The 25,983-nt window shown below is 28.2% G+C and overlaps 1 protein-coding gene across 1 annotated transcript in view; it reads left to right on the top strand.

Moving 5' to 3' along the window:
- Window positions 1-383: 383 nt before the first annotated feature.
- The window catches only part of LOC129959854 (ionotropic receptor 93a-like), a 49,008-nt gene continuing 23,408 nt past the window's right edge, over window positions 384-25,983 (top strand). The window contains exons 1-6 of the mRNA XM_056072748.1: window positions 384-628; window positions 5,557-5,730; window positions 7,580-7,843; window positions 12,633-12,850; window positions 21,808-21,969; window positions 25,340-25,480. Of these exons, the coding sequence (XP_055928723.1) occupies window positions 547-628; window positions 5,557-5,730; window positions 7,580-7,843; window positions 12,633-12,850; window positions 21,808-21,969; window positions 25,340-25,480 (1,041 nt within the window). The 5' untranslated portion in view covers window positions 384-546. The remainder of the gene's footprint in view (window positions 629-5,556; window positions 5,731-7,579; window positions 7,844-12,632; window positions 12,851-21,807; window positions 21,970-25,339; window positions 25,481-25,983) is intronic.

The raw sequence follows: 25,983 nt of genomic DNA, 5'->3' as shown, positions 1-25,983 counted from the left end.
TAATTAACGATTTGACTTAATATTCAAAGTTTTTTTTTCTTTTTTTCTTTTCTGGTGGGGTTTCCTCCCAGATAGCCAATTAATGATCTAAAACCAAAAAACTGAGCTGATTCTCCTAAATGCTGAATGAATGAATGCTCAAAGTTTTGTCATTAAATCTCAACTTTTTGCATTTCTCGGAGCTGCGTTCGTGATCATCAAATTTTTATGTCACAGAAAACACCTGAAGGCACGCGAGGCTTTCTGTAATTACTTATTCGATATCAATATTTTCGGTTGCATATATGTCTTTCACAATCGCTCGCAGAAAATGCTCTTAGACGGCAATAAAGTCGCCAAATTGACGAGACTTTCTGGATGGACGGTTGATCGAATTACAACAAACTTGATCATTTCTGACTCTAATTTTGTGGTCAAATTCTCAAGAGACAACTTATCTGGGCAAATTTTTTTAAGAGGTCAAAAACATTAAAATCAAATGACAATGGTATTAATATTTAATTTATTTAGTTTCAGATTAGGACAATATATTTCAGGAAAAAAGTCATGAATGTTTCGAATTTTTTAATATTTTTTTCAATTACGTTTTTACGATTTATTTTGTCTTCATCAGAAAGTATCAAAATTGGTAAGTATTGCTGTTGTATGAATTCCTGAAAAGTCTTGCCGAATAAAAAATTTTAAATGTCTCTTAATTTTAAATATAATTTTTTTATATAATTTTTGTTTACTTGGAGTAAATAAAAACAAGTACCGATTAACAAATATATTTAAAAAATTATATTATTGATACAAATAAAATTTTTTTAGTATTAATTTCGATGAATTTTCAACTTTATTTTGAGTACAGTTAAAACGTGATGGATAAGTCAAATACAAGCATTTAAAGTGTATTTCCGTAATTTAAAATAATTTTAAGAGGTTTAATCATAAAGAGACTTTTTATATGTCGTAATAGATGCTAAATGAAACATTAACTATAATAGTTTTTTTCACAAATAGCCATGAATGTTAAATTTAACTAATTCTTTTTTTTTATCTTACTAAGTTATTCTATAAAGTTTTCAATCATTTGTTTCTTTATTTAAAAAAAGTCTTTTAGTAAAGAGACGAATGTTCTTTTATAAATAAATATCTCAGAATTAGCTGCCTCCTAGAAGGATTGATTTTTTTTTAAAAAAAGGATGTAGTTTTATATTTCGTTTACAACCTAATTATTAGTTTTAAAATAAGGAGTGCATGATGAAATATTTTTTATAAAAAGACTATTGAACAAATTAAATGAAAAAATTAAACACTTAGTAAAAATCAAAAATTGTATTTCATTATTTATGATATTCTTTTATTGTAATTGTCAACTCAGCTTGCTTATATTCTTGGGCTACTTATACTTATCCCTAGCTAAATGTCAATAACTCAAATGTGGAATCTTCTATATGTTGATATATCAAATTTGTATTATTTTAAAACATGGTTTTTGTTCCCTAAACAATTATTTTTTTCCTAAATAGATTAAATTGATTTATTTCAAACTTTAATTTCCATATAATCATTTCATTCATTTACTAATTTATTGTTAATACTTAAATTTTCTTTCATTTATATCCTATTGATAACCACTCTGCTATCAGCTGTTAATTATTAAAACTCCTTGATATGAATTGAGCACTACACTGGCAATTTCTTTATTTTTCGGTCGTAGTTGTGTAAGTTTACATGAATAAAAATAAAGAACTTAGATAAAATAAGTTTTAAATTAGTATTAATCTTTCATTTTCGATTAAAATTCATTTATATTTTCATCATTATATAATTAACACTATTATTTTATTATAATTTCCTTGTTAAGAGCTTTATATTTTAGGTTGAATATTTCATAATTAAATTATTTTATTAATTATGTATGAATAATTGAAGGTCTATTCTACTGAATATATTCTATGTGTAGAGTTATATAATCTATTCAGAATATATTCTATGTGTAGAGTTATATTATCTATTCAGAATATATTCTATGTGTAGAGTTATATAATCTATTCAGAATATATTCTATGTGTAGAGTTATATAATCTATTCAGAATATATTCTACTGTGTAGAGTTAAAGAATTTCAAGCAGTGGGTTTCTTTTTCTCAGTTATTAAGTGCAAAATAAATTTTAAAAAATATTGTGAAAAATATATAACTTTCATTGATAGCTAATTGACAACTAATTGCGAAAACGCAATCCTCCTAATTACGAAATACATCCTCTTCTCACAGATTAGATATTCTTTATTAACAGATGTATCCTAAATGCTCAGATATATTTCGATTTCATGCTATATCTGCATAAAACTACCTAGGTTTATAGTTACTAATTATCAACAGTTTGCTAAACAAGCAGAATTAATAAAAATCATATCGTAAAAGTTAAAATAAGACTAAGAAAAATGAATGGTTTTCATAAATGTCATGAGATAAAGGAGAATTGATTAGGATATTAAACTACATAAACGAAAGTTACATCCCGTCATTGTGGATTATATCCAATTTTAAATTAAGTAAAATATACGAATTTAGTGAAACATCTGAAGTATTTAATTAAATAACATTACTAAAATTAATTGTTTGAATAGTATAATCTATCTTTACTTATAATAATATGAATATGTGTTTATTTGTGTGTTTTGGAGCTCTACAGATTAGACCGTTTGACCTAGAGCTAGCAAACTTTTCGTATACATACTTTAGAAGGTAGGAATGTGTGACCAACATAGGCATACCAATAAGTCACCAAAGACGGCTAGAATCAAATAAAATAACAGTCGACTTATAAACGTATCAGCCATGAAAGAAGATTTGTGTGTTCTTCAACAAATTATCCTATATATCATATTGAAAATATTTTTCTTTTCAAAGCAAAAGTTAATGAGAAAAAAAAGCAAAGTTAAAATATGACATATAATTTTTCAAATTTGAATAAATGTGTCATATAATAAATATATTAAATATAAATGTGTCATAAGAACTAATAATACTCTAATTATTTATGTAGTTGAAAACTAATTTTAATTTTTCACTTAAGTAACTACAATATTAAAAATTTTCTTTTAAAATGATCAGCATTCCTTTTCCTATGCATTCTCCTTTTTAGTAAGCGTACCCAAGATTTGATTATTTTTTATGAATTGTAGTATAAGTAAAAGTGTGCAATACAAGTTAGCAATTTTTCTTTGTTGTGTATAATGAATTGTTAAAATAAGTTAAGTATTAGTAAATGTGTACAATACTACTTCACAATATTTCTTTAATGCTCTTAGTAAACTGTTAAAATATGAATAAGAGAAAAAAGACTTATAAGAAATAATGAAAGAACTTTTGGCACCATTTGCACAAAAAATGACATCAAAGTGGAAAATATCATGTTTTAAAATGTGTTATTTTCATTACATGTACAAAATATTTGTCACTTCTTCAGTCTGTGATGGCATATAGATTCGTTTCAGTTGTTCCTGCATAATTCTTCACTGTTATTATTTCATGATTCTTTTTTAGATGATGATTTTATTACTTCAATATGTATTTCACGTCATTAAAGCTGAAAGCTATACTAAACCAAATAAGTGTAATAACATAGTACATGTTATATCATAATATCAATCATACTATATGCCATATATTATTATACATCTACTTTTATTTCTCCGATTTTTTTCAAGCCCTGTCCAAATTCAAAACTTTGCGTCACTAGAAGCTGATATTTCCACATAAGCAATTCATCATAGTATCTAAAAATTTAGCTTGAAAAACAAGTTGAATCTTAAATTAATTAATTATGATAATTTAATTGTTCTCAAAACTCCTGGAATAAAATTGACATTATAAAACTATTTATCGTTGGTAAGAAATCTTCATCTATAATTTTGTTAAACGGTCTTTTATTATTCAAAAATTGAATAAATTAAAATATATATTGACATTCTTAACACAGTTAAAGGTACCTTACATTTATATAACAGCAACAATGAGGATGATGAAATCGTGCTGACAAAAATGTTGAATTTAAAGCGTATTTAATTTAATTCTGCGAAATTACCGATTTATTAACTAAAAGATTAACGATTTATTACATCCCAAGGTCTTTCGAAACTAATAAATGGAATTGTTAATAAGAAGCTATTCAGAAAAAAATAGTATTGCCTTTTTTGCCAAGATTAATTACTGCTCCAAATTTCAATTTGTTAACAAGGATAACAAGATCTTCAAATTCCTTTTAAATCTATATAAGATCAGAATTCTTTCCCAAACTGTCTCTTTCAACTCTTTTGCTTTCTCTCCCATGGCTCGGATGAAGAAATCTTGACAAAAGTTGAAAATTGGATAATATCCATAAAATTATAAAAAATAAAAAGCGTTAAAAAACTCAACTATTGCTTCTTCACTCTAAGTTTTACACATACATGCACACATATATAAATATATATAACATTCTTTGATTTAAGGAGAAGTAGTTATGGATTCTTTAAAAATATCTCTTATTCTTCATGATATTATGGATAGAGTTAAATTTTTTACTCATTAGCAAGAACCATGACAGCGAGAGACGCAGTCCGAACAGGAATGTATTATGCAGGAAGAAGATCCTTTGCCGTGAGAAGATGCCGTGAGAATATCCTTTGAGCTTATAGAACTTCAGAAGTGAATTTTCTCAGAATTTTAATAACAAGAGCATTTAATTTATTTGTTTGTAAATTAAAGAGTGTGGGAACCAAAACCTGCGCAACTCAGAAGTTAAAGTTATGTTCAAGCTTCAGTGATTAGAAAATAATTATTTTTAGAACGTGGATAAATTGAAATATATTTACTATAAAAGTATGGAATTTATAGTTCACTGTCAATGATTCTACGGTTGAAAACTGCTACTGAAGTGAAGAAATTTTACTTTTGTGTGAAGCCATGTAGCATGAAGAGAATATTTTAACACTTCATGCCCTATCTGATTTACTGTTTATTTTTTACAAAAAATACATCGTTTTTATTGAACTAAATTATTTTCATAGGTATGGTGCATTTGGTTTACAAAAAGGCTTCCTTACTTTTATAAACCGTAAAGTTAAAGCTCTTTTTTAGTAATAATAAATAACAAAAGTTTATTTGAAAATAATTTTTTATTACTTTTAAAGCATTTATATTGGAACTTGGTATACTTCTGCTTCTGCATCCCTTTTTCCGTGTTGCCACACATTTCTGAATTCATTGAAATACAGCACAGCAATAACTAGGGGAAAATTATAAAATAATCACCTGATCAATTAATCAGGTTCTAGACATGAAATTAATTCATTCAAAAAAATATCTCGTGGTTTTTCGCTCTTATTGTGTTAAGCTGTTCACTTAACCTGTTAATCGGATATGCCGAAATGTTTCACTGTGAAATGATTTCACTTTGAAAAAAAGTAAATTATTAGATTGCAGGTTAAAAAAAAAAGCCCTTCTTTAAAATATAAGGGAAAGATATACACTCAAATCAAAGATATTTAGAAAGTAATACTGTTTTTTCTTTTCTATCTTTCCAGCTCCTATTGTAGAACCGTTTGTTGCTCAAGCGGGAACGGATGATACGTGGGGCAAAATTGTCGGTATGGCAGGAACACTGCAAGGCATCTTGGGAAGTAGCGCTGAATTTTCATTCACGGACAAACTGAAGTACTCTAACTTAGGACAATTACTGATGTTCTACACACAAAAAGGTATTCAAATGTACATCAAAGTCAATTTTGTATTAGAAAAATTATGACAAAAGTATACATAATTAGTGTATAAACAGCAAATGAGAGAATATCGAATATGTATGTTTAAACTCCACTATGAATTGTTCTCAATAAAGTTTGATTTTAAGATGGGAGAAACAGAGTTGTCTAATGGTAGCACATTATTATAAGTCAAGGAGTACATTAGTTTTAGGATTTTGTTGTGTAAAACCTAAGGTAGCCGAATTGTGCCGGTTATAGAATAACACAGCAAACTGCAGATAGAATTCTAAAACACTTGTCAGTTTCGCGTTCTAATGAATGAAACATAGTTTAAAACAAACTGAAGGTAATCAAAATACAAATCGAATGCAAAATAAAACTGCAAGTGGAAAGTCGAAAAGAGATAAAATTAAGAAATATATATATATAAATTATATGTAAATTTTATTTTTGGAAACTAATTAAACAGGAATATCAGCACTGTAACTCCTCCTATTGAATTAAAGGTTGTATATCTTGAAAATTCTTTGATGATCGATTATACTTTTTCACACAATTTTTTCTAACTTTTAAATGAAACCAAATGGACTCGCATTTTTCGAAGTTTTTACGAGCTACAAAGAATTCCGTAAGTGGGAGTGGCCCAGATAAATATTTAAAAATGCTTAACTTACGTACAACAAATTTATCTGATATCAGAAAGCGTCGTAATAGTCACTTATTAATAAACTTATTTATTACCAGTTATATATAGTAAGTAAATAAATTTGCATAATTACAGTGATCCATTTTAACAAACATTTTTCCTTTGCTTTATATTAGCTTTGAGATTAAATATATATTTTTAAAAAAAAGCCGACAGCAACTTAACCTTTGAAGGCTGCTGCTAAAATCCGTGCCTAGCTTCATGACGAGGTTAGTTAAATATTTGTAAAAAGCGACCGCATGTGTTATTATCACACTATCACATTTCTTTGTTAATATTATAAAAAGGATATAATACATTTTGCATTGTATTTGAACTCCATTTGTTGGTTTTAAAGTTAAAAATCAAGTTAAAATATCATTTACATGTTGATAGATATTTCAGAAAAGCAACTCCTTTTAAAGAGAAGGTAAAGTTCTTAAAAATGAATCCAAATTTATGATAATCCTAAAGGATACGACGGCACTATCATAAAAAATATTAGAGTTCATAAATAAGAGTTCGAAAAACATATCTTTTCTATTTTTTATATAAATTATTATGCAGAGTGTTCATACACATAAAGTTTGTGCATAATTTAAAATAGCAGCATCTTTGTTAGTATGTATTGTAAGAAAAATGTATAAGTCTTAAGAATTATGATGTATATCTAAGTATTTTTTTTTCTTTAAAGCTTGCTTTAAATTTAAAAAATATTTTAGGATCTTTACTAATCCATTATTCCATTAGAAAAAAAAATAGATTTCATTCTTTGGTTGGATTCTTTTATTTTTCTATCCACTTGGATTTGGAAATTCTGTATAATGCGCCTTTTCAATTCAGGATTCTAAATCTTCTTTAGAGAGCAGCGATAGAGATTAGCTTGGCCAACCAAAGAAGATAATTTTCTTTCTTTTCTTATAAAATCTTGGATCAATTGTGATTGTGAAAAATAAGTAATTTCTAAGTTGAAAATCTAAAAACCAAACTTCTTGAAATTAAAAAAAAAATAGATACATTAAGACATCAATCCTTTTTATAAATCCTAAATGCTCATAAAATTAATCCTATTTTAAATTAAATACGAAATTTATGAACACCCCATACTTAAAATGTTTCTGTTTATTAATAAGTATGCCTTTTTACAATTTCTTTTTATAGTTGAGGAGATATCAGGCATTGTGAGTGTTGTCAAGTGTTCTACATACTTAGATGATCTAGAAGTAATGAAGACCAACTTTTCAACTACGATGTCCATGATTATTTTAGAAAGAGGCTGTCCTAGACCAACACCGAATGTAGGATTCGGGATCCCTTATCTCAAAGATATGCACGATATTGTCCCTTTTATAGTAGATATTAGAAGTGATAACAGACTTTTAGATAAATGGGACGATATTGTCATTTTACATGATAATACTGTAGGTAAGTATGAAAGATGATTTGTTCAAGCTATTTAGGATTAATTTTTGGACTTTCATTTTGCATAAATGTTATAATATATACAATATTTACAAGAATTTCAATTGTTCAGATCGGTAAAAGATAGATTTCTGTGAGTCGTGAAACAAGAATATTTACAAGAATTTTAATTGCTCAGATCGCTAAAAGATGTATTTCCGTCAGGTGTGCAGCAAGAATAAATGAGACCAGGAGCCTGATTTGCAATTCTCTGTCTCACCATATTTGGCTCTGAAATATGAAATAAATAAAAGTATTTTAATGTGGCTACCTCTGATTCTGATGCCTGAAACTTACATACATTGCTGGTCCCCCACAACTGCTCGTCAGAGTACCTCTAGTTTTGCTGGCCATAAGATGAAATGTAGATTTTTTAATGAGAAATAAAGAAATAATTCCCTATTATATTATTATTTATCATATTATAAGTACAAATGTATTATACAAATATTTTGTAACGAAAATTCTTGTAATTAAATAAGAATATCAGTTGAGGGCAGTTGTATGCGAAATTGGTACAGTAATCGGTTTTTAAAGAAATCTCCCGTAGTTAGCCTTATCATTGCTTAAAATAAATGAAAAGTTAGAAAGCTTTTGATCAGATGACTATTTTTAATTGACAAAATTTATTTTTATGAAATTTTGAAAAATAAAAAAGCCTACAAAAGTTATCAAATAAAAAAATTATAATTTGAAACTGGCTAAAAATAGATCAAATTTTTAATATCGTTTACGCATAGGAAAATCATTAAACGACAAAAACCTATGTAATAGTTGAAATCAGTATTACTCAAAAGCCAGTAAAAAAGTTTAAGTCACAAAAAATACTTTTGTTTTTGAAAATCTTCCTTTACTGGGAAAAACATACAAAGCACAATTAATTGATTTCTTCTGTATATTGTTGACCAAACATAAAAACAACTGTATCGATTAATAATTTAAATGCTTGCTTTTCGTTTTGTTGTTGTTTCTTATGGCTCGCTATTACGAAGACAGCGATTTAAACCGGTGGGGGAGCGTCTCTCGTTTTTTCAGTAGCGCCAACTAGGGCCAAGAGTACGACTTTGCTATTCACACATCACTCATTCGCTTGCACAATCCCTTTTTACATGAGGGCACATTCACAAACCTCACAGATAGAACAACCATGCCGGAACCGCAATTCGAACCCAAGACGCCCAACTCACAGTGAAGACGCGCTACCCCTATGCCAAGAAGATTGCTTTCGTTTTCTTTATTTCAGGTTTTCAGTGCATTAGAGGTCCCGATCCCGAAATGGGGTGCATTCATGAATTTCATAGTTGTGGGAAAAAAAATAGAACTAAATTCTTCCAAACAAAAATGAATGCGAAATTTATATTGATTTGACATATAGTCAGAAAATAAAGAAAACTTTCAATCTAAATACGAGACATACAGAATTAAATATATAAAAACAAATACTTTTCATTTTATTTCAAGTCCTCATTTTACTGTTGTATACAGAGTGCCTAGAAGTATTAAATTAGCAGATATAAAGAGTTACTTTATTATTTTGTTTCCGCCAATAATGTGGGTAACAATTTACTTTATTATTTTATTTCCTGCACTAATGTGGGTAACAATCGAAATCTATCTACAAAGAGTTTCGATATCTTTACAAGATACCGATTTCATCATTACCTTTTGACTATCATATTCTTAAAAAATTAATTTCCAAAAGATGATTTCAGTATAAATAATAAAAACCGTCTGATATTTATATATTAAAGACATTAGTAAATCCACTTGTAAAAAAAATCTATAGTTTCTAGGTGGTTTTGTTTTTATACAGTGAGACTAGAGGTCAAATATTTTCTCATGAGATCAAACTTTTTTGTGTGTGCATAATATTTCAAAAGTGGAGCAAACATTCATACAGATGTTGGTCAGCATTTTTTTTAAAACTAAAAAAACACGTTTAACTAAATTCTATCCTTGAGGATAATTCACTTTCTTCATTCTTTTTTTCTTATTTAGTCTATCTACTTGCAGCTGCGAAAAAAAAAAAAAAACTTCTGTTCTATTTGATAATAGGTTTTAAAAAAAACTGAAAAGTTTTAGTCCAACAATGAGCAAATATTTTATTTTGACATCATTTAATAATTTTACTTTCTTTTATATCTTCACTTAAAATGCGAAAGTCGTTGTATTATATATAAATCATCTTTCAAAATAGGAATGAAGTTAATTTTATTTGTTTCTTTTTGAGTGATGATTTCTCTCATTTCTCTTTTATCAAATCTATAAATTACATTCACCGCATTCTGAAAGTAGGTTAATATTTTTAACATTCGCATATAAATAGGAAATTTAAATATTTTTAATATAGTTTTTACATATTTCAAGCGTTTTCGAAAACAATTCTTTATCTTCTGAATATAGATCATAGGATATTTAAAAACTTAAAATAAATTAAAATAGATATTCACAAAGAATTCCCTCCGCAGTCTACGAACATGCAACTCAAAAATGGTACTTAATCTTTTATTTTTATGAAATAACTGTAGGATAAATGTGCAAATAGCACGAACATTTTATTTATTCAAAATATATTTGATATTAGTAAAATTTCTATGCATACTATATATATTAAAGCATTCTCCAAGAAACACTTTGAGAACTAAACATAAATACTTATCGAAATTTTAGACCCCAACGGAGAGGGGGAAACTTCGGTACACGGAAGAAAAGTTGCCAGATAAGTTAGCAGGCCCTCTATTTTCTATGGAAGGCGAAGGCCTACTAACTTATTCCGCAGTGTAGTAATGATGTGGGATCGAGCTACCTCCACTTGTATAATATGACACACCTCATACAATAAGATTTGAATCGTGACCGGTAATGGCCCTTATTTTCTCACCTTTAGTACTCATCTCCATGCAATCGCGACAGCTATTATTCCGCTATCCGGATGCTTAAGCAGGACATAGATTTTCCCTTATATGCTTATCAGAATGTTATAAAAATATTTACTAAAGGATGCATACAGATATTGTTGAGAAACATATGAAAAACTAATAACATAGTTTAGTTAGCCATAGTTAACCTAAAACAATCATATTTCTATCATTTTAAAAGGTACAAGTAAGAATTTTAATTGTCGCACATGCATGAAGTCAAAAGTTTAAAACAATTGACAGAATAGTATTGTTTCAAAATCAATTTAATTCAATTACAGAATATCTGAAAAGAAAGAAAATTACAACGATTATCGCTCGCGCACGAGTGAATCATTCATACGAACAAATAAATAATGTTTGATTTACTCATTTAATTTTTACAGTGCAATTGTTTCTTGCCTTTCAACTGCGTAAAAGTATAATCCTTTGTATAAAGTTTTCAACTAATTGATCAATTATATATTAATACGAAATTAAAAGTTTATAAGAATATTTAATAATTCTTTAATAATTAAATAAGTATTAGGAAATATTATCTTCCAAGATTCTTTTTTGTTTGAAATCCTTTTGTATACTTTTATTTAACATTGTTTGTTTTATATTTATAAAAAGGGAATTTGAGAATCATTTTTTCATTCTCATTCTAATGGGCTAGAGTTTAGATATTTTGTACAAGTGTGTGTTCTCGTTGACGATTCTCTATTTTAATATCTCCCGAACATAGTTATCAGTTAAACAATTGATTAAATTTAAATTTGAGCCTTAACAAGGGACACCATCTGATAGGAAATTTGAAAAAAAAAATTTAAAATTCCATAATATTTATAATAGTGAATTATAAATTAGGGTCTAGACAACAAAAATAATTAAAATTAAAAAAAATGCTACTCTTTAGTACATAGCGTTTTAAAAACTTTTTATATTAACTTTATACCCAAGTATTTTATCATTTAAAGAATTATTATTTCATTTCTTAGATTTTGATGATTCACAGCTTTGTAGGTAAAAAGAAAAGATTGGAAATTTTACAGCTAGATTCTTTAAGGAAAAATTCTTTTTAAAATTAAAATTTATTATTAAATAGACGAAAATATACAGTGGATGTGACAAGAATATGCTTTTTTAATATTCAGAAATATGATTCTAAATTAGAATATTATTACAATAGAAACTTTGACTTTTGAAATTTGAATTTTAGCACTAATCTTTAAAATGAAGAATTAAAATAATTGTCACGGAAAATGCAAATCATTAATTTAAAATCCAAATTAGTTGAAGAAATATTTTTAAGATTATAAAAATAAATATATTGCAAAATACAAACTTTCAAATTTATAATTTGCAGTTTCAATTGAAATATATCAAAAATATCAATCTATCAATCAAGAAAATTTTAAAATTATAGAAATATTTTATTAATTATACTTATTTTATCATTATTTATCATATTAATCGAAATACAAAGGAGTTAAAACTATATTTCTCCCATTTTGGAAAGGCTTTTGTCTAGTCACGGTGAAAAAAAAGTGCTGCCGAAAGAAATAAAGTGAAAAGAAGAATTAAGCAACCTTTTCTGTTTTTTGAGAAATAAAATGTATTTTTGATGAACTTTATAATTTGCAATATGTTTGAATTGAAATAAGAATGATGATTTATTTATAAATAATTTGTTCACTTACTGTAACGGATTTCTAGTTTTAAATAAGCTATAATTCTGAATATTATTTATACGTATATACTGCAAAACCTGAGAACAGATTTGGCTTAAAAACTTAAGTAAACTAACTTTTTAAAATCAAAATTTAATTTTTTTAAATCTCATATTCTTTCAGATCTGAATTCCTTGGAGACAATTGTCGTCATGCTTCAAACAATGGATGTTCGAAAACGCTCAACTACCATAACAATTTATAATGTTTGCCAAGTTGGCAACTGTGAAGATATGACATTCACCATCCACGAATCATTGCTTCCATATTCTATTTTAGATTTTCCGAAACATTTCTTGATTCTTTCTACTGGAAAAGCTTTTCGAAAAGTAATCGACCAGGTGAGATAGTTTGGGATTTTAATTCATCAGCTACTTTTTAACAATTATAAATATCATAGGTAGAATGGTTGTTTAAAACCAAATAAATCTTTTATCAAGCATGCTTTAACAAAGCGGTGTATTTTTTTTGACCTTGAACCATAATTGTGATAGAAAAATATTGGTGTACACTAGTTAAGTTTTTTTTCAAAATATTAAAGGAACACCTTAGGATGAAGCAAAAATACTTTGGATTTACTACCATATTAAATTTAAATGTAGACAGATTAATTTTTGTTTCTTTTTTCGAATTCACTTTAAAAAGTTAAATGGTCTATCTAATTATATATTCTGTGTTAAAACAAATTTTAGGCGGCATTTGTTTTGTGCAATTCACTTTGCAATATTGTTTTATAATGATGACTATGTCGTGTCCACGTTACTACGGAAAGGGGGTGCAGTAGTTTCTGAGGGTAAAGACCCCTGAGCACCCTAGGGCAGAAGTCTGATTTCTAGCTCATATGATGATGAAATTCACACATTCGCTCGCACAACCCCTTTTTACAGGGGGGCACATTCACACACCTCACAGATAGAACGCAGATGAAAAACAACCATGCCGGAACAGGTATTCGAACCCGGGACGCCTAGATCACGGGGAAGATGCGCTACCCCTAAGCAAGGACGCCGGCATTATTTTATAATGGAAACTATTATACACTTTATACCCATACGCAGTTATTTCAATAATTACTCATGCACAATTTATTTCAATTATATTCCTTAAAAAGTCAAGCTATCCCCCTTAAATAGCCAAGAAAAATTGGGAATATGTTGAAAAATTGGGCAGAGCCAAATGCTAAGTTCTAAGAACTTTTTATGCTCGTATTATTAAGTTCACACTTAATAAAGAACCAACTTTCTCCTCTCTTGTGTAAAGTTCAAATGTTTTTGCTGCATTTTCACAGCGTTCACAAAAAACACCTTACAATACGTGATTACATTGCCTACCATTTATAACATTCTATTATTACAGTAGCTTTCTGTTTCACCCTAATGTAACAAACAAAGAAAGATTCAACAAGGGCCTGTTGTTGCTATGTGGCCTTCTATCAGCAAATTTATAATCGAACGTGAAAGAAGACTAACGGCACCAAAAATCTCGAAATTGAATTCTGGTTCTTGTTTAAAAAAATACCTGGCCATTGCTCTGTCTTGCTAGAGCAATGAACTTGCACTAGTTGAAACAAGGTTTTATTGAGATGTGAGGGGCCACAAAAGGGCTTTTTGCGCAAGGACACTTTCTCTTGCCTTCCAGATATGGTTTTCCTTGACATTTTTGTTCCCACCATCCTAGGATTTGCTGAAATCTCCGAAAAAGTTTTCGTGACCAAAGGCAGTTTGATGTTAAATCAAAGTAGTTGCTTCCAAGATATGTAGCAATCGCTGGAAAATTCTTATTTTTTTTCCGACATTGATGCACAAGGAATGATGAGGGAATGGGAGAATTGATAGTCATGTCTATATGAATTGCTTTCTGCTCTTCAATATTTTAGGCGATTAAAATACATGTTGAATTTAAGATATCAGGGAAAGTTATTGTTTTGAATGCATTTTTTACACATTTTTCAGCCTTTCACATTTGTTTCCTTTCAGAATTTAATGGATCAAATTTACGTCGAAAATGAGACTTTTTCAAAGCTTTCGATTTGGACGATATTTCATTCATTATTTTGTGATCAGTTACTATCAAATCTATTCAATTTTTAGTATAATTGTTGGATACTATTTTCACTTTTTTTACATTTTATAATGTTATTTTCTTCCAGAATTTTTCGGTTTGAAACAAGTTATATTATTATTCATATGAAATAATTTTTTGTAACGCATTTTAATAATAATTTCATTGCTAGATTATAAATATTGTTTCTATTATTCGACAAATATGTGCTTGAAGTTATGTTTATAACTATGAAAGTATGATGGGGTAGTATTTTATATTCTCCAAAACTTTCAAATTTGGTGTTAACAATAAAATGTTTTTCATCCGTTTATATTCCAAATTTTAAAGTCCTCGTGAATTCTACAGTATTTTTCACATCATATGATTAAAATGAGCGATTTCTTTCGAAACAAGTTTAGATGATCAAGTTGAATAAGTAAATTTGAAGAAAAAGTTCATTGTTTAAGCATGTAATAAATAATATCTTTTTCATGTTAGCAGCTTAGTATCCGAAGTAAATTTCTCATCACCAGTACAAAAAGATAAACGCTGGGAAAATTAAGATACAAACAAAATGAATAGAAGGTCAATTCCACCTTCTATTGTTTTCAGTGAAAATTTATTACATTCATTATAATTAAAAATTTTAATTTTTGCTATCCGTCTTTCCAGTTTGACTTTATTATTTATATGCAGTTTTTACGATTTGAACTGATATAATCGTGCTTATCAGTAATTCTAAATTCAGTCCTGATATAGATGCTTATTTTTGTTTTAATATATTTTTTATCAAATGAATTTGAACAGTAAATTATGTTTTTCGAAAATAATGACAATAGGATTTTTCTGATTAATCTGTACAGAGCATAGGCCGCCATATCCTGTTTAATATCTGACTCACTTTTATCCATATTCAAGATACACTGAAAGCTATATTTTCAAAATGTAATTCTAATGGGCCTCCACTGCAATTATCCCTCTTCCAAACATATCAGATATATCAGACAAGAATTTCTACTTAGCAATAACCAAAATAATTTGGAAACATGGAAAGAGATTCTGCAATTCTACTCTTCGTCCACTTTTCAAAAAATTGTGCTCCTTTACTTCTTGATATTATCATTACAAACAATTTTTTCATATCTTAATGGGTTTAAATAAAGTGAAAACTTTTCCAATATTTACATTTATTATTCCCAAATTCCCATCATTATTCCGGTAAATTTCCTCAGAATACAAATTTTTTTTTGCTCATAAAAACTGAAAAATAAAATTAGAAGTAGTTTTATGGAGCTGGATCCATTATTGCAAATGGTTTCTATAAATGTATGATCTCATGAAATAGAAGATCATAAAAACATAAATTATATATGCGTTTTTATCTGAACTTTTTTTTTACATTACTTTCCCGCCAAGTAGCATTCAGCTTCCCATCCCCTTATTGACTTATCTATGCTCTAGTTACCCGGACTCAACGAATTTTGATCGATGAGTCCCTCTTATCGAATTCTGGAGTTTGGTCAACCCCTCCCCGAAAGCTGGCACCGATTTACTCCATAAAAAATACAACAGCTCTGTAACTAAAAAAAAAAAAAAGGGAGGGGGGTATCTTACTTTACATTTTCCCAATATCTATACTTACTGTATTCACATTCATCTTATGTTAATATATACATGCATGGAATGAATAAGGAAATTGTATAACAGCATGTACTACAGGAACAACAGAAAAAGCTTTTCTAGTTTCCTCCGCCGTTTTGCCTCGTTAGTATATTACCATTTTTCTTTATTTTACAATATTTTTAGCAGGCTTTTAATACATTTTTATGCAGTGCATTTGAGCGTCTAATCAATATCCCTATAACAAGGTATTCTCACTGTAATTTGCTTTTTTACCCCTTAACAATTGGGCTGAAGTTTTATGAATGGTCTGCGGACTAATGTTATGAAAATGACATGGATAATGTATGGAATATTGCTGGATGTTCTGTATTGTAAATGCGGTTATTACTCAATGGAAGAAAAATCGTAAATGTACAGCATAATAATATGAATTGTACGGAAAATTGTTTGAAAAAACTCTTCAACGATTTTCATTTTGATGAAAGGACACAATTTTTCTCTTCTGAATTTCTTATGAATGGTATTAAAAAACTTCAAATAACATTCAAAATTTTTCAAAGTTTCGGATTTTACCGACTCAAACCTTTCAAATAACAGTGACGAATTTTTGTCAGCAAGGATTTATATTCAGATATAAAGATATAAAATTTGAATCTCAATCATAACTGAATAAACCACTGATTGATTTTCTATCTTCACTAGAACGCCATTCGATTATTTTGTTAGCATGAAATTGCCGCCCCCCCCCAAAAAAAAAATTCTTCAAAAATCAAGAAATTTAGTTTACATTGTAGATCTGCTTGACATTGCAGAAATAGATCAAAAATAAGTTTTCCAAGTGATTAAAAAGAAAAAGAGAAACAAAATATTCAAACACCATTAGTAGTGTGTTAGGACTTTATCTGTTTTAAAACATTCCAAATAATTGAAATACAAATTTTTAATAGAAGGGTTTTGTATTGAGAAGAAAACATAAAAAAATTTGAATTTCAATATATTTGACTGAATATTCCACTGATTAGCTGAACTTGCATGTTATTCGACTATTTTGAAAGTATGATTTCGTAAACCTTGAAAATTATGCAGTAGGTTTGTTTGATATTGAATTCATTGAAATTCTCACCTATTTGCCCCTCTCCGTCCAGAGCCAAATTTGTATCGTGAATTAATTTATTCGACTTTCTGTACTTCAATTTTTTTTTTCATTCATAAGTGATACTTTGTGCAGAACTTTTCAATTGATACATTTTGGGTCACATTTTCTACTAAAAGGAATCGGGAATATTGAATATTTATTTTTTTCTTATTATCATTTTTTGAAACTTATACCCTTATTTCTATTAGTAAAATATTTCTTAGATACTTTGGTGAAATTTGTAGATGACAAAAAAACTCCATAGATGTTTGTGGTTAATATTAATTTTTCTTACACTTTGGGAGAGATTTTCAAGTTATTTACATCGACGATTTTCCCCCTGTTTTTTGTTTTTGTTTTGCTGTGAAAGTTCCTTGAAATCCGTTTTTGCATGAGAGTAAATTTATGTAGATAGATTATTTTCTAATATTCCTTATTTTTATTTAACAATACAAAAATATAGCATCTGTAGTTGTGGATATTGTAAAACAAAATTGGTTAATATTTGCTTATTATAGATGGGCTTATATTATTAGCAGTATATTCAATATTAACTTATCTTAAGCGGGAAACGGCTAAACTCGTTCTGTGCATAATGTTATTAAAACTTTGGAAAAGACAAAAATCGTTTTTTACGAATTATCGTATTAGTTTAAAAGCTGTAACTATTTTGCGCAGAAGCAATTTTTCTCTCGATTTGCAAAAAATCACCCAATATATGATGAGAGTTTGAAAATAGATCATCCGTTTAAGATAGATGTGTTGAAATTCCAAATGATCTACAGACAAAGAAAGCTATGAGTGAAAACATATTTGGCGAATGACATTATAAATGTTTCTATGCATATTAGGACAAAAAAAGGAAGATAAAAAAACTTTATTTTAAATTCAGAGTTTAGTTACGTATTGATCATTAGTATTTGAAACTTAATTTGGCTCAAATGCATGAAATATTTTTGAGCATTTTTGGATCATAACCAGAGCTACTTTTCGAAGGATAATGATAGTCCGTGTAGTTTTTCTTAACTCTGAGAATTTAAATTCTCACTGCTCATAATAAAACATTATAGTAAAAACATATCCAGTAAAAAATAAATAAAATCAAAAACAACAAACATTTCAGAAAAGAATGAAAAACGTTTGAATAATTTATATAATACTTGGATGGTCCCTCAAACAATCTACTTTTGACTCATGTCATATTTAGTCGATTCCTATGATCAAAGGCCAAAATCAATATGTATGATCACGCTAGTATAATTGGACTGTTATTGATCAGAATATAAGCCACAAAATGCATATTACTTTAAATAGAACATTAGAAAATTATGCGATTGGTAGGAGGGAACAGAAACATGTATATGAAGGAAATTGGTTCAACTAAAGTCCATACAACAATACTTTTTTTGCATTTAATTCGCTTAGTGCACCCGTTCCTATAGTTTTGCAGAAGCGACATGTTGCAATCGGTGATTTTCATAGTGATATTAGAAATACCAGATGTAATGGGAATTTCTACTTACATTATCGGAGCTTATTTTTTAGACGTTGCTTTGGGGAGGGGGATATCATTTGCATAAATACGATTAATTTCGTTTTGTTGTTTGGAATTCGAAAAAGCTATTGATATTTGAACAGTCTCATCAATAACTTCTAGTTAAACTGCCAACTGATCGTAAATCAACACCAATTTTAAGATAAGTGTTATGTTTATTTAAAATATTTACTTTTAATTTAACATATTTTAGTAAAGCTGTAAATACATATCATGCCTCTGCAACCAGTATAATTTCTTTTTCATTAACCTTACTTAAAGTTCTTGATGGTTTAACAATATTGGTATTTTTGTTTCAATACCTTTGTTTATTTTTGTTTAAAAACTGCCTCTAAACATTTTATTGTTATAAATTTAAAAAAATAAATAAATATTAAATATATAGTTTTATATTAATAAAAGAGTGTATTTTTTCTATGTGTGCAATTTATTTGAATTGCAGCAAAATTCACCATAACAAATATTTTTTTGCTACCAATTAAAACGTTCAATAATTGTTTATTCAAAGCAAGAATTCCATTGTATTCTTCAATGCACATGAAAAATTATTACTATAAAGGATATTATCTAAAAATAAGTTACATTAAATGCATGATAAGTCAAATTTCATATCTTAAATTTAGTTACCTTCACTATTCTCATCTTTATTCCGATATAGGATGATACCGATATTTGTTGTTTCCGTCCTCGTACTTCCGCACTACACTAGTGGGATGATGTTTGACCTTTATAAGCATCAGCCTACCATACCCGAAGAAACTTTGGCACTATCGGGCTTTTAATGCCACTAACAGATATTATAAATTTAGTTACCTTCACTATTCTCATCTTTATTCCGATATAGGATGATACCGATATTTGTTATTTCCGTCCTCGTACTTCCGCACTACACTAGTGGGATGATGTTTGACCTTTAGAAGCATCAGCTTACCATACCCGAAGAAACTTTGGCAATATCGGGCTTTTAATGCCACTAACAGATATTCTATCACCAAATCATTTTGGATTCTTTGTATCTTAACGTTATAGAAATTTTAGTAATATCTGTACTCTAATGCCACTTACAGATAATATATCATTAAATAATTGTGGATTTTAATTAACGTTATATGTCTCAGCGCATTTAAAGATATTAAAAGAAAAAATTTAAACAGCACAATAATTTAGTAAAATGTCTAGGTTACATTTGGGTTTCTTATTTGGTAATATAAAATTATCTAAAACTTTACATTTAAGGTATTCGCTCTGAGCTTTCAAAAAAGTCAAACAATTCGCTAACAAAACAACTTGTTAAAAAAGCAGCCTCTTAAACATTTCCTTTCACAACGAAAATATTTTATGGATGAATATTGTTACTAAAAACTGATAATTTAAAAAATAGGAAATACAAACTGTCTGTGGAGATTCAAAATGGAACAAGATGCTAGTAACTTTATAATATTAAATGCTTGTTTTCTCTATGCTCTTTTATTCATTGATGATTTGCTATTTTATAATACAACAACTACTTTCTATTTCGGTGTTAACTTTTAAGTCTTTTTGCGTCACATAATTTTTAAGATATAAAAAAAGTAAATGCATAAACTTAAAATTTCTTCCTTCAGTTAAACATTCATATAATTTTTGAGTTTTAAGATACTAGGAGAGATGAGAAAAGTATATCATTTAATGATAATTTTGCAACACAACTTTGGTCACGAAAAAAATATTTTTGATAAACAGAAAATGACAGAAATGTATGCTTATACAGTATATTTTGTCCGAAAATAATTTTCTAACTATTGTCTTTTATTAACATAATCAATTTTTCCCTCTTTTAATACAGTTTGAAATCTTACCTTTCAGAAAATTTTATGTCTTTGAATTTAAATAAACGAGAAAAGATTTGAGCTTGATTGAGATGTATTCATCCTTTAAGGACGCGTGCAATATCTTCTTAAACTAAGAGTTTGATTACCTAAAAATCATATATGTGCCTTTCTTCCGAAAAATTATTTGTATTCGATTTATTCATAAATTTTTAAAGCAAAATATCATTTTTACTAAAGTAGTTTTTTTTCAAGCTCCGTCAGAATAAAAAAAAAAGAAGACAAGTATAGAAAATAAACTGAATTTATTACTAAAATTTACATTCAAGTATTTTAAGTTTTCAACATAATCTCCGTGAAGATTCAAGCATTTGTCATGTTGGTGGATTGGATTTCTTATACACTAATTGAAAAAAGTTGCCGCCAATGACGTGAAATAGGTATAATTAAAGTACTATATAATTATTATTTTGGCCCCATTACTATATAATTATTATTTTGACACCAAGTAAAATCTTCAATTTAAGGAAATGAGGAAAATCACTCGGCTTTAAGCCACATTTTCCTTGAAAGGGCACAAGAACTGTTGCTACAGAAGATGTTGTTGAACGAGATGAACGAGCCATTCGAAATAAAGGGTGAATGCTGGAATCCCAGGCATCGAGCTGAACGGCTAGTATGCCAAAATCATTGTTTTGGATAGTAAATGTTTAGACATTGCTACTCCATATTGTTTCTTTAAAAGAAATTTTAAAGTACTTCTAGAGAAATGGGGAGCTGCAAAGAAGCGTTAAGTCACATCTCCCATCACTGGCGGCAACTTTTTTCGAAGAGGGCAAAGAAAATTTGATCCACCAATATAACAAATGCCTGATTCTTCTCAGCGATCATGATGAAAAGTAAACATGATTGTCTATAACTTTTAGCAATAAATTCATTTTGTTCTCTACATTTCTCATTTTTTAAGGCCCATCGGAGATTAAAAGAAAAAGACTCTTGTAAAACTGTTTGAAGCAAGATCTTTCTTTTATCATATAAAATAAAACAGAAATTGAATACTATTATAAACTCTCCAAGTCAGAGAAATCGCTTAAAAACTTATGTTACTAGTAATCTGAAATTAATGTATTTTAGGCGAAAAAACTGCGGATGCTGGACGGTGATCGTCAGTGGCTGTATGTAGCTACTGAACATCTTGTTGACTCGGATGTGACAATTGCAGCCAACAGCCTACCGCCAGAGGCTAATGTAGCTCTAGTGTATCCAGACAGTCCTAACCCAGAGGAAGAATGTTTAGTAAGTATGTTAAAATTCTTACTGAGTAGTTTCAATGAATTAACGAATATTTAAGTTGTGGCTATTTGAGTTTCCTTTTTAATTTATTATTATTTAAAAAACTGTGAAGTATGAAATGCAATTTTAACGCTGGGATTGAAACGTGTAGCCATGGCTACTTAAATTCCCATTCCAACAGAGAGAAAGGAAAAATAGCCAGTTATGATTCATTTCCATTGAAAATTAACAAGAAAATATTTTCCTGTAATCTTATGAAAACAAAAAGAAATAATAAATTCACCAATGTCAATTATCTTCTCTTATTTGAACTCTTAAAAGTTACATAATATTGACGAGAAGTGAAGCCAAACTTGGCTAATTTAAATTGATGTGATAGCAATAATAATTAAATTATCCGAAAATTCGAATTAAGGAAAAACTTGGTATAAAAATGAGTGCAGCAAGAAAAACAACTCTTTTTGAAATTTAAGAGGACAGTAAAGGTTTGCTTTTAATATTCAACTGTTTTAAAAAATAATATTAAATGGATCATAATTATTGAAACAATAATTATGGTTAAAACAATAATTTAAAATATAATTATTTTAATAACCAGGTAAGTAATTTTAATAAACAGATAATATGCAGCAGCAAACAGTTGTGCAAGAACACTTCAAAACAAGCAGTACAATTCACATGTAGAATGTTCAAAGAGCTTTCAGTCAAAAGTTTTTTTTTATCTAATACATAGTATAGTAGTACATTTGTAAGAGCCCTCCAAATTATTCATATCATACAGAACATGAAGATGGATTAAATTAATAAAAACCAACTTTAAAATTAAAACAAATTTCGCAGTTTTTACTTTTTACTTGGATTAATGAAAATTAATATGAATTATATAATTTAAAATATTATATAATTCAAAAGACCAGAAAAATTCGAATTGCCGTCGAATTAGAAAGAAAAACTTTCCAATTATCCAATTTCAACGGTTATAATACATATATATTACTTGTAAATATAATAAAGTTTACAATTTTAAAAATGACACTCAATTGAAAAGATTTATTAACTATTGAGAGAAGCAGCAACATGTTCAATATTCGATGAAAATGGATCGAGACCAGCATGATTGCAAAGAACTGTCATCCAGAATAAATGAGGTACGTGGCAGATGTTTTCTAAGCAACAGGAAATCAAATCGACATAATCAGTCTTTCATCCGAGATTAGACAAACATAACAACCGAAAATTTTCATAAATAAACTAAATGTTGAGAGCTAAACAGATGGTATATGAAAAGCGATTCTCTGAAAATCTTTTTGAACGTTATTTTACATGTCAGGATTTCTGATTTTTTTTTTCTTTTACTCTTGATGTTTTTCAAAAAAAAAAAAAAAAAATGAGAAAGACAACTTCTGTCAAAATAATATTTCTAGAGCTCAGGAGTAGATAAAATTAGATAAGTAAAATAAACAAAAGAGAATCATTAGCTGAGGATAAATACAAGTATAATTTAAAATATGTATGTTCTTTAATTTTAATGGCATTCTCTAAATTAAGATGAAATAAAAATTTATCCTGAAGCGTCCTGTTGAAAATTACCTTGTCCAGTTGTCCGTTAACACTTGCAATACGTTAATATTTTGTTAAAAAACTGTATGAGACATAGTTAAAGATGAACTTGGAAATTTTGAATAGTGAAAAAGATGTCGAGGATGATATTGTAGCAGAAATCCAAATTTCCAGGCAGATGCAATATTCAACTTCTTTTATAAAATGGGGTTATATCTTTAATAAACTGTCCTATAGTTTCAGCGTTGAAAGTCAAAAAGAATAACATTTTTTTATAAAGATTTTCATACTAAAATAAGAAAAAATGTTTTTCTTATTTTAGTAGACTTGTATATTATAAGAATATTTTTCTAGCTTTTATTTTATCTTTTTTAGCACACATTACTATTTTGTGGAAAAGAAATTCTCTACACGGTGCTAAAATTCTTATTTCCATCACTTACATGTCTTGCCTTTTTTAAAAATAATTTTGAATACTTTACAATTAATAAAATTATTTACTTGTTACATTTTTAAATTTGAAGTAAGGAAGTATTATCATAATTTTTAAAAAAATTAAACATCTAATTCTATCAATTAAGAAGTTTTAATTAAATATTTAAGCTCAAAAATAAAAAAACGAAAAAAAAGCCTCCTCGAATATTTATTGGTTTATTTAAAAAATTCAAAAGGACTTTTTTCAGTTGGTTCAATTATAACCTAGTTCAATTATGTCGAAAATGTTTCGCTTTTGAGCAAAATTAAAGCATGATCCTGATTTCAAAATTCAGACCTCTGAGAATCTCAAAAATGCATTGGAAAGCATTAAATGAAATATAATGCATTTAATTCAATAAAATACAAGACATACTAATGAACGAACTGCAGAAGAAAACAGTCAGTTAAAATAGCGAAACTTAAAAACTTTTTTTTTCTTCATATTTTTATACTGTTTCACTTATTGTATGATGTATATCAAATATGAGTCCCGGATAATTACAAAATAATTATCGGATTTCAACTCGCTGTATTTCAAGAAGTATTACAATCAGGGAAAAAAAACCCTCATAAAAAGAGAAATATTTCATTTTTTTTTAAATTTCAAATACCTACACGATTCTATTTTCCTTTGGTTACGCAACACATATATCTGAAGTAGTGCAATTTTCCTCTATGATGCTGGAGCATGTCTGTATTCAGCGTAGCTTCAGTGACACGAAGCTTATTCAGTGCGCCTGTCAGTGGTGAAGCATACATAGTGCTTTATTGTAATCCTAAAGGAAGAAATTTCGATTTTTAAGATCTGCAGACTGCCAGAGCTACTTGAAAAGGGCCATGTTATTAGCACCATATTGATCAGTACATGATCTGTTGGTAAAATAAAGCTTTTTTTTTCTTTTACAGCTAACTAAGAGATCGCGTTTGCGCTGCATTTTGTGGCTCATGTAGAAAAAAAAAATGAAAATAAAAATTTAACTGCTGCTCTTCTTCTCGAGATTAGTTTAGAGAAGCGTAACAAATAATTTTAAATCATTTCAAAAACCGATTATAATTTTGTAATTATCTGTATTTATGGATGGAGAAATTACTTTTATATGCGTTCAGTACGGTAAAAAATTCTAAGAAGTTGAGAAAAGGAAATAGTTTCGAGTCAAACAATAATAGTAACCTATTTAGGAACATTTTCAAGAGGAAAAGTACTACCTTTCGAAATGTACCGGTTTTTATGTTGAAACAAAAAGTCTGTTAAAAATTTATTTGAAGTTTATTTATACTTTAAATTGGCTGTCTAAAAATACTTCAATAAACTAAGTTTATTGATTTTTGTCTTCAGGGACCTCGTGGTTGTCAGACTGAGGTAGCATTAAAAACTTATGCAAGCAGTGTACGTGATTTAATAGAAAAAGGAACGTATATCATTAATTCTACAGAAAACAGAGCGATGACAAAAAATAAGTTGCGCAGCTACATGCTGGTGAGTATATGGTTATTTGTTTCATTATATAGCTTTTTATTTGATTCTGCGGATTATTTACTCTTATCAAATTCTTTGGATTTCAAAAATTACTTATGAGGACAAACTAAAAAAGAATATTTATACAAAATACTAAATTTACCTTTTTTTTTTTTTTTTTTTTTTTAGTAAAGCTGATATAGAGGTAACAATTCTTTCTAAGTGTATCAGGCGAATTTGTACCTGCAAAAATGTCTCATTGATGCATTGCTGTGGAAATAATCTTTCTATATTTTTTGTAGGTGAAGCTGGGAAGGAATTCTTAAGGCAATTGCTGATTTGACAAAGTTAATAATAATAAATAAATAACTTCCATAGCATCACCAGAATTTGATTAGTTGAATTACTGCATGAAATTCCCATTTTTCATAGCTAAAAGATATCTTTTGGTTATTTGTTTGATTGATTTACTGGATCACTTTCTTGTTTAGAAGATACGCGAGGTCTGCTTAGGGTTAGATCTA

This window comes from Argiope bruennichi, chromosome X2 (assembly GCF_947563725.1).
Source record: "Argiope bruennichi chromosome X2, qqArgBrue1.1, whole genome shotgun sequence".
Classification (NCBI taxonomy): Eukaryota; Metazoa; Arthropoda; class Arachnida; order Araneae; family Araneidae; genus Argiope; species Argiope bruennichi.
The sequence above is the reverse complement of the archived record's forward strand: the minus strand, read 5'-3'. Positions and strand labels throughout refer to the sequence as shown.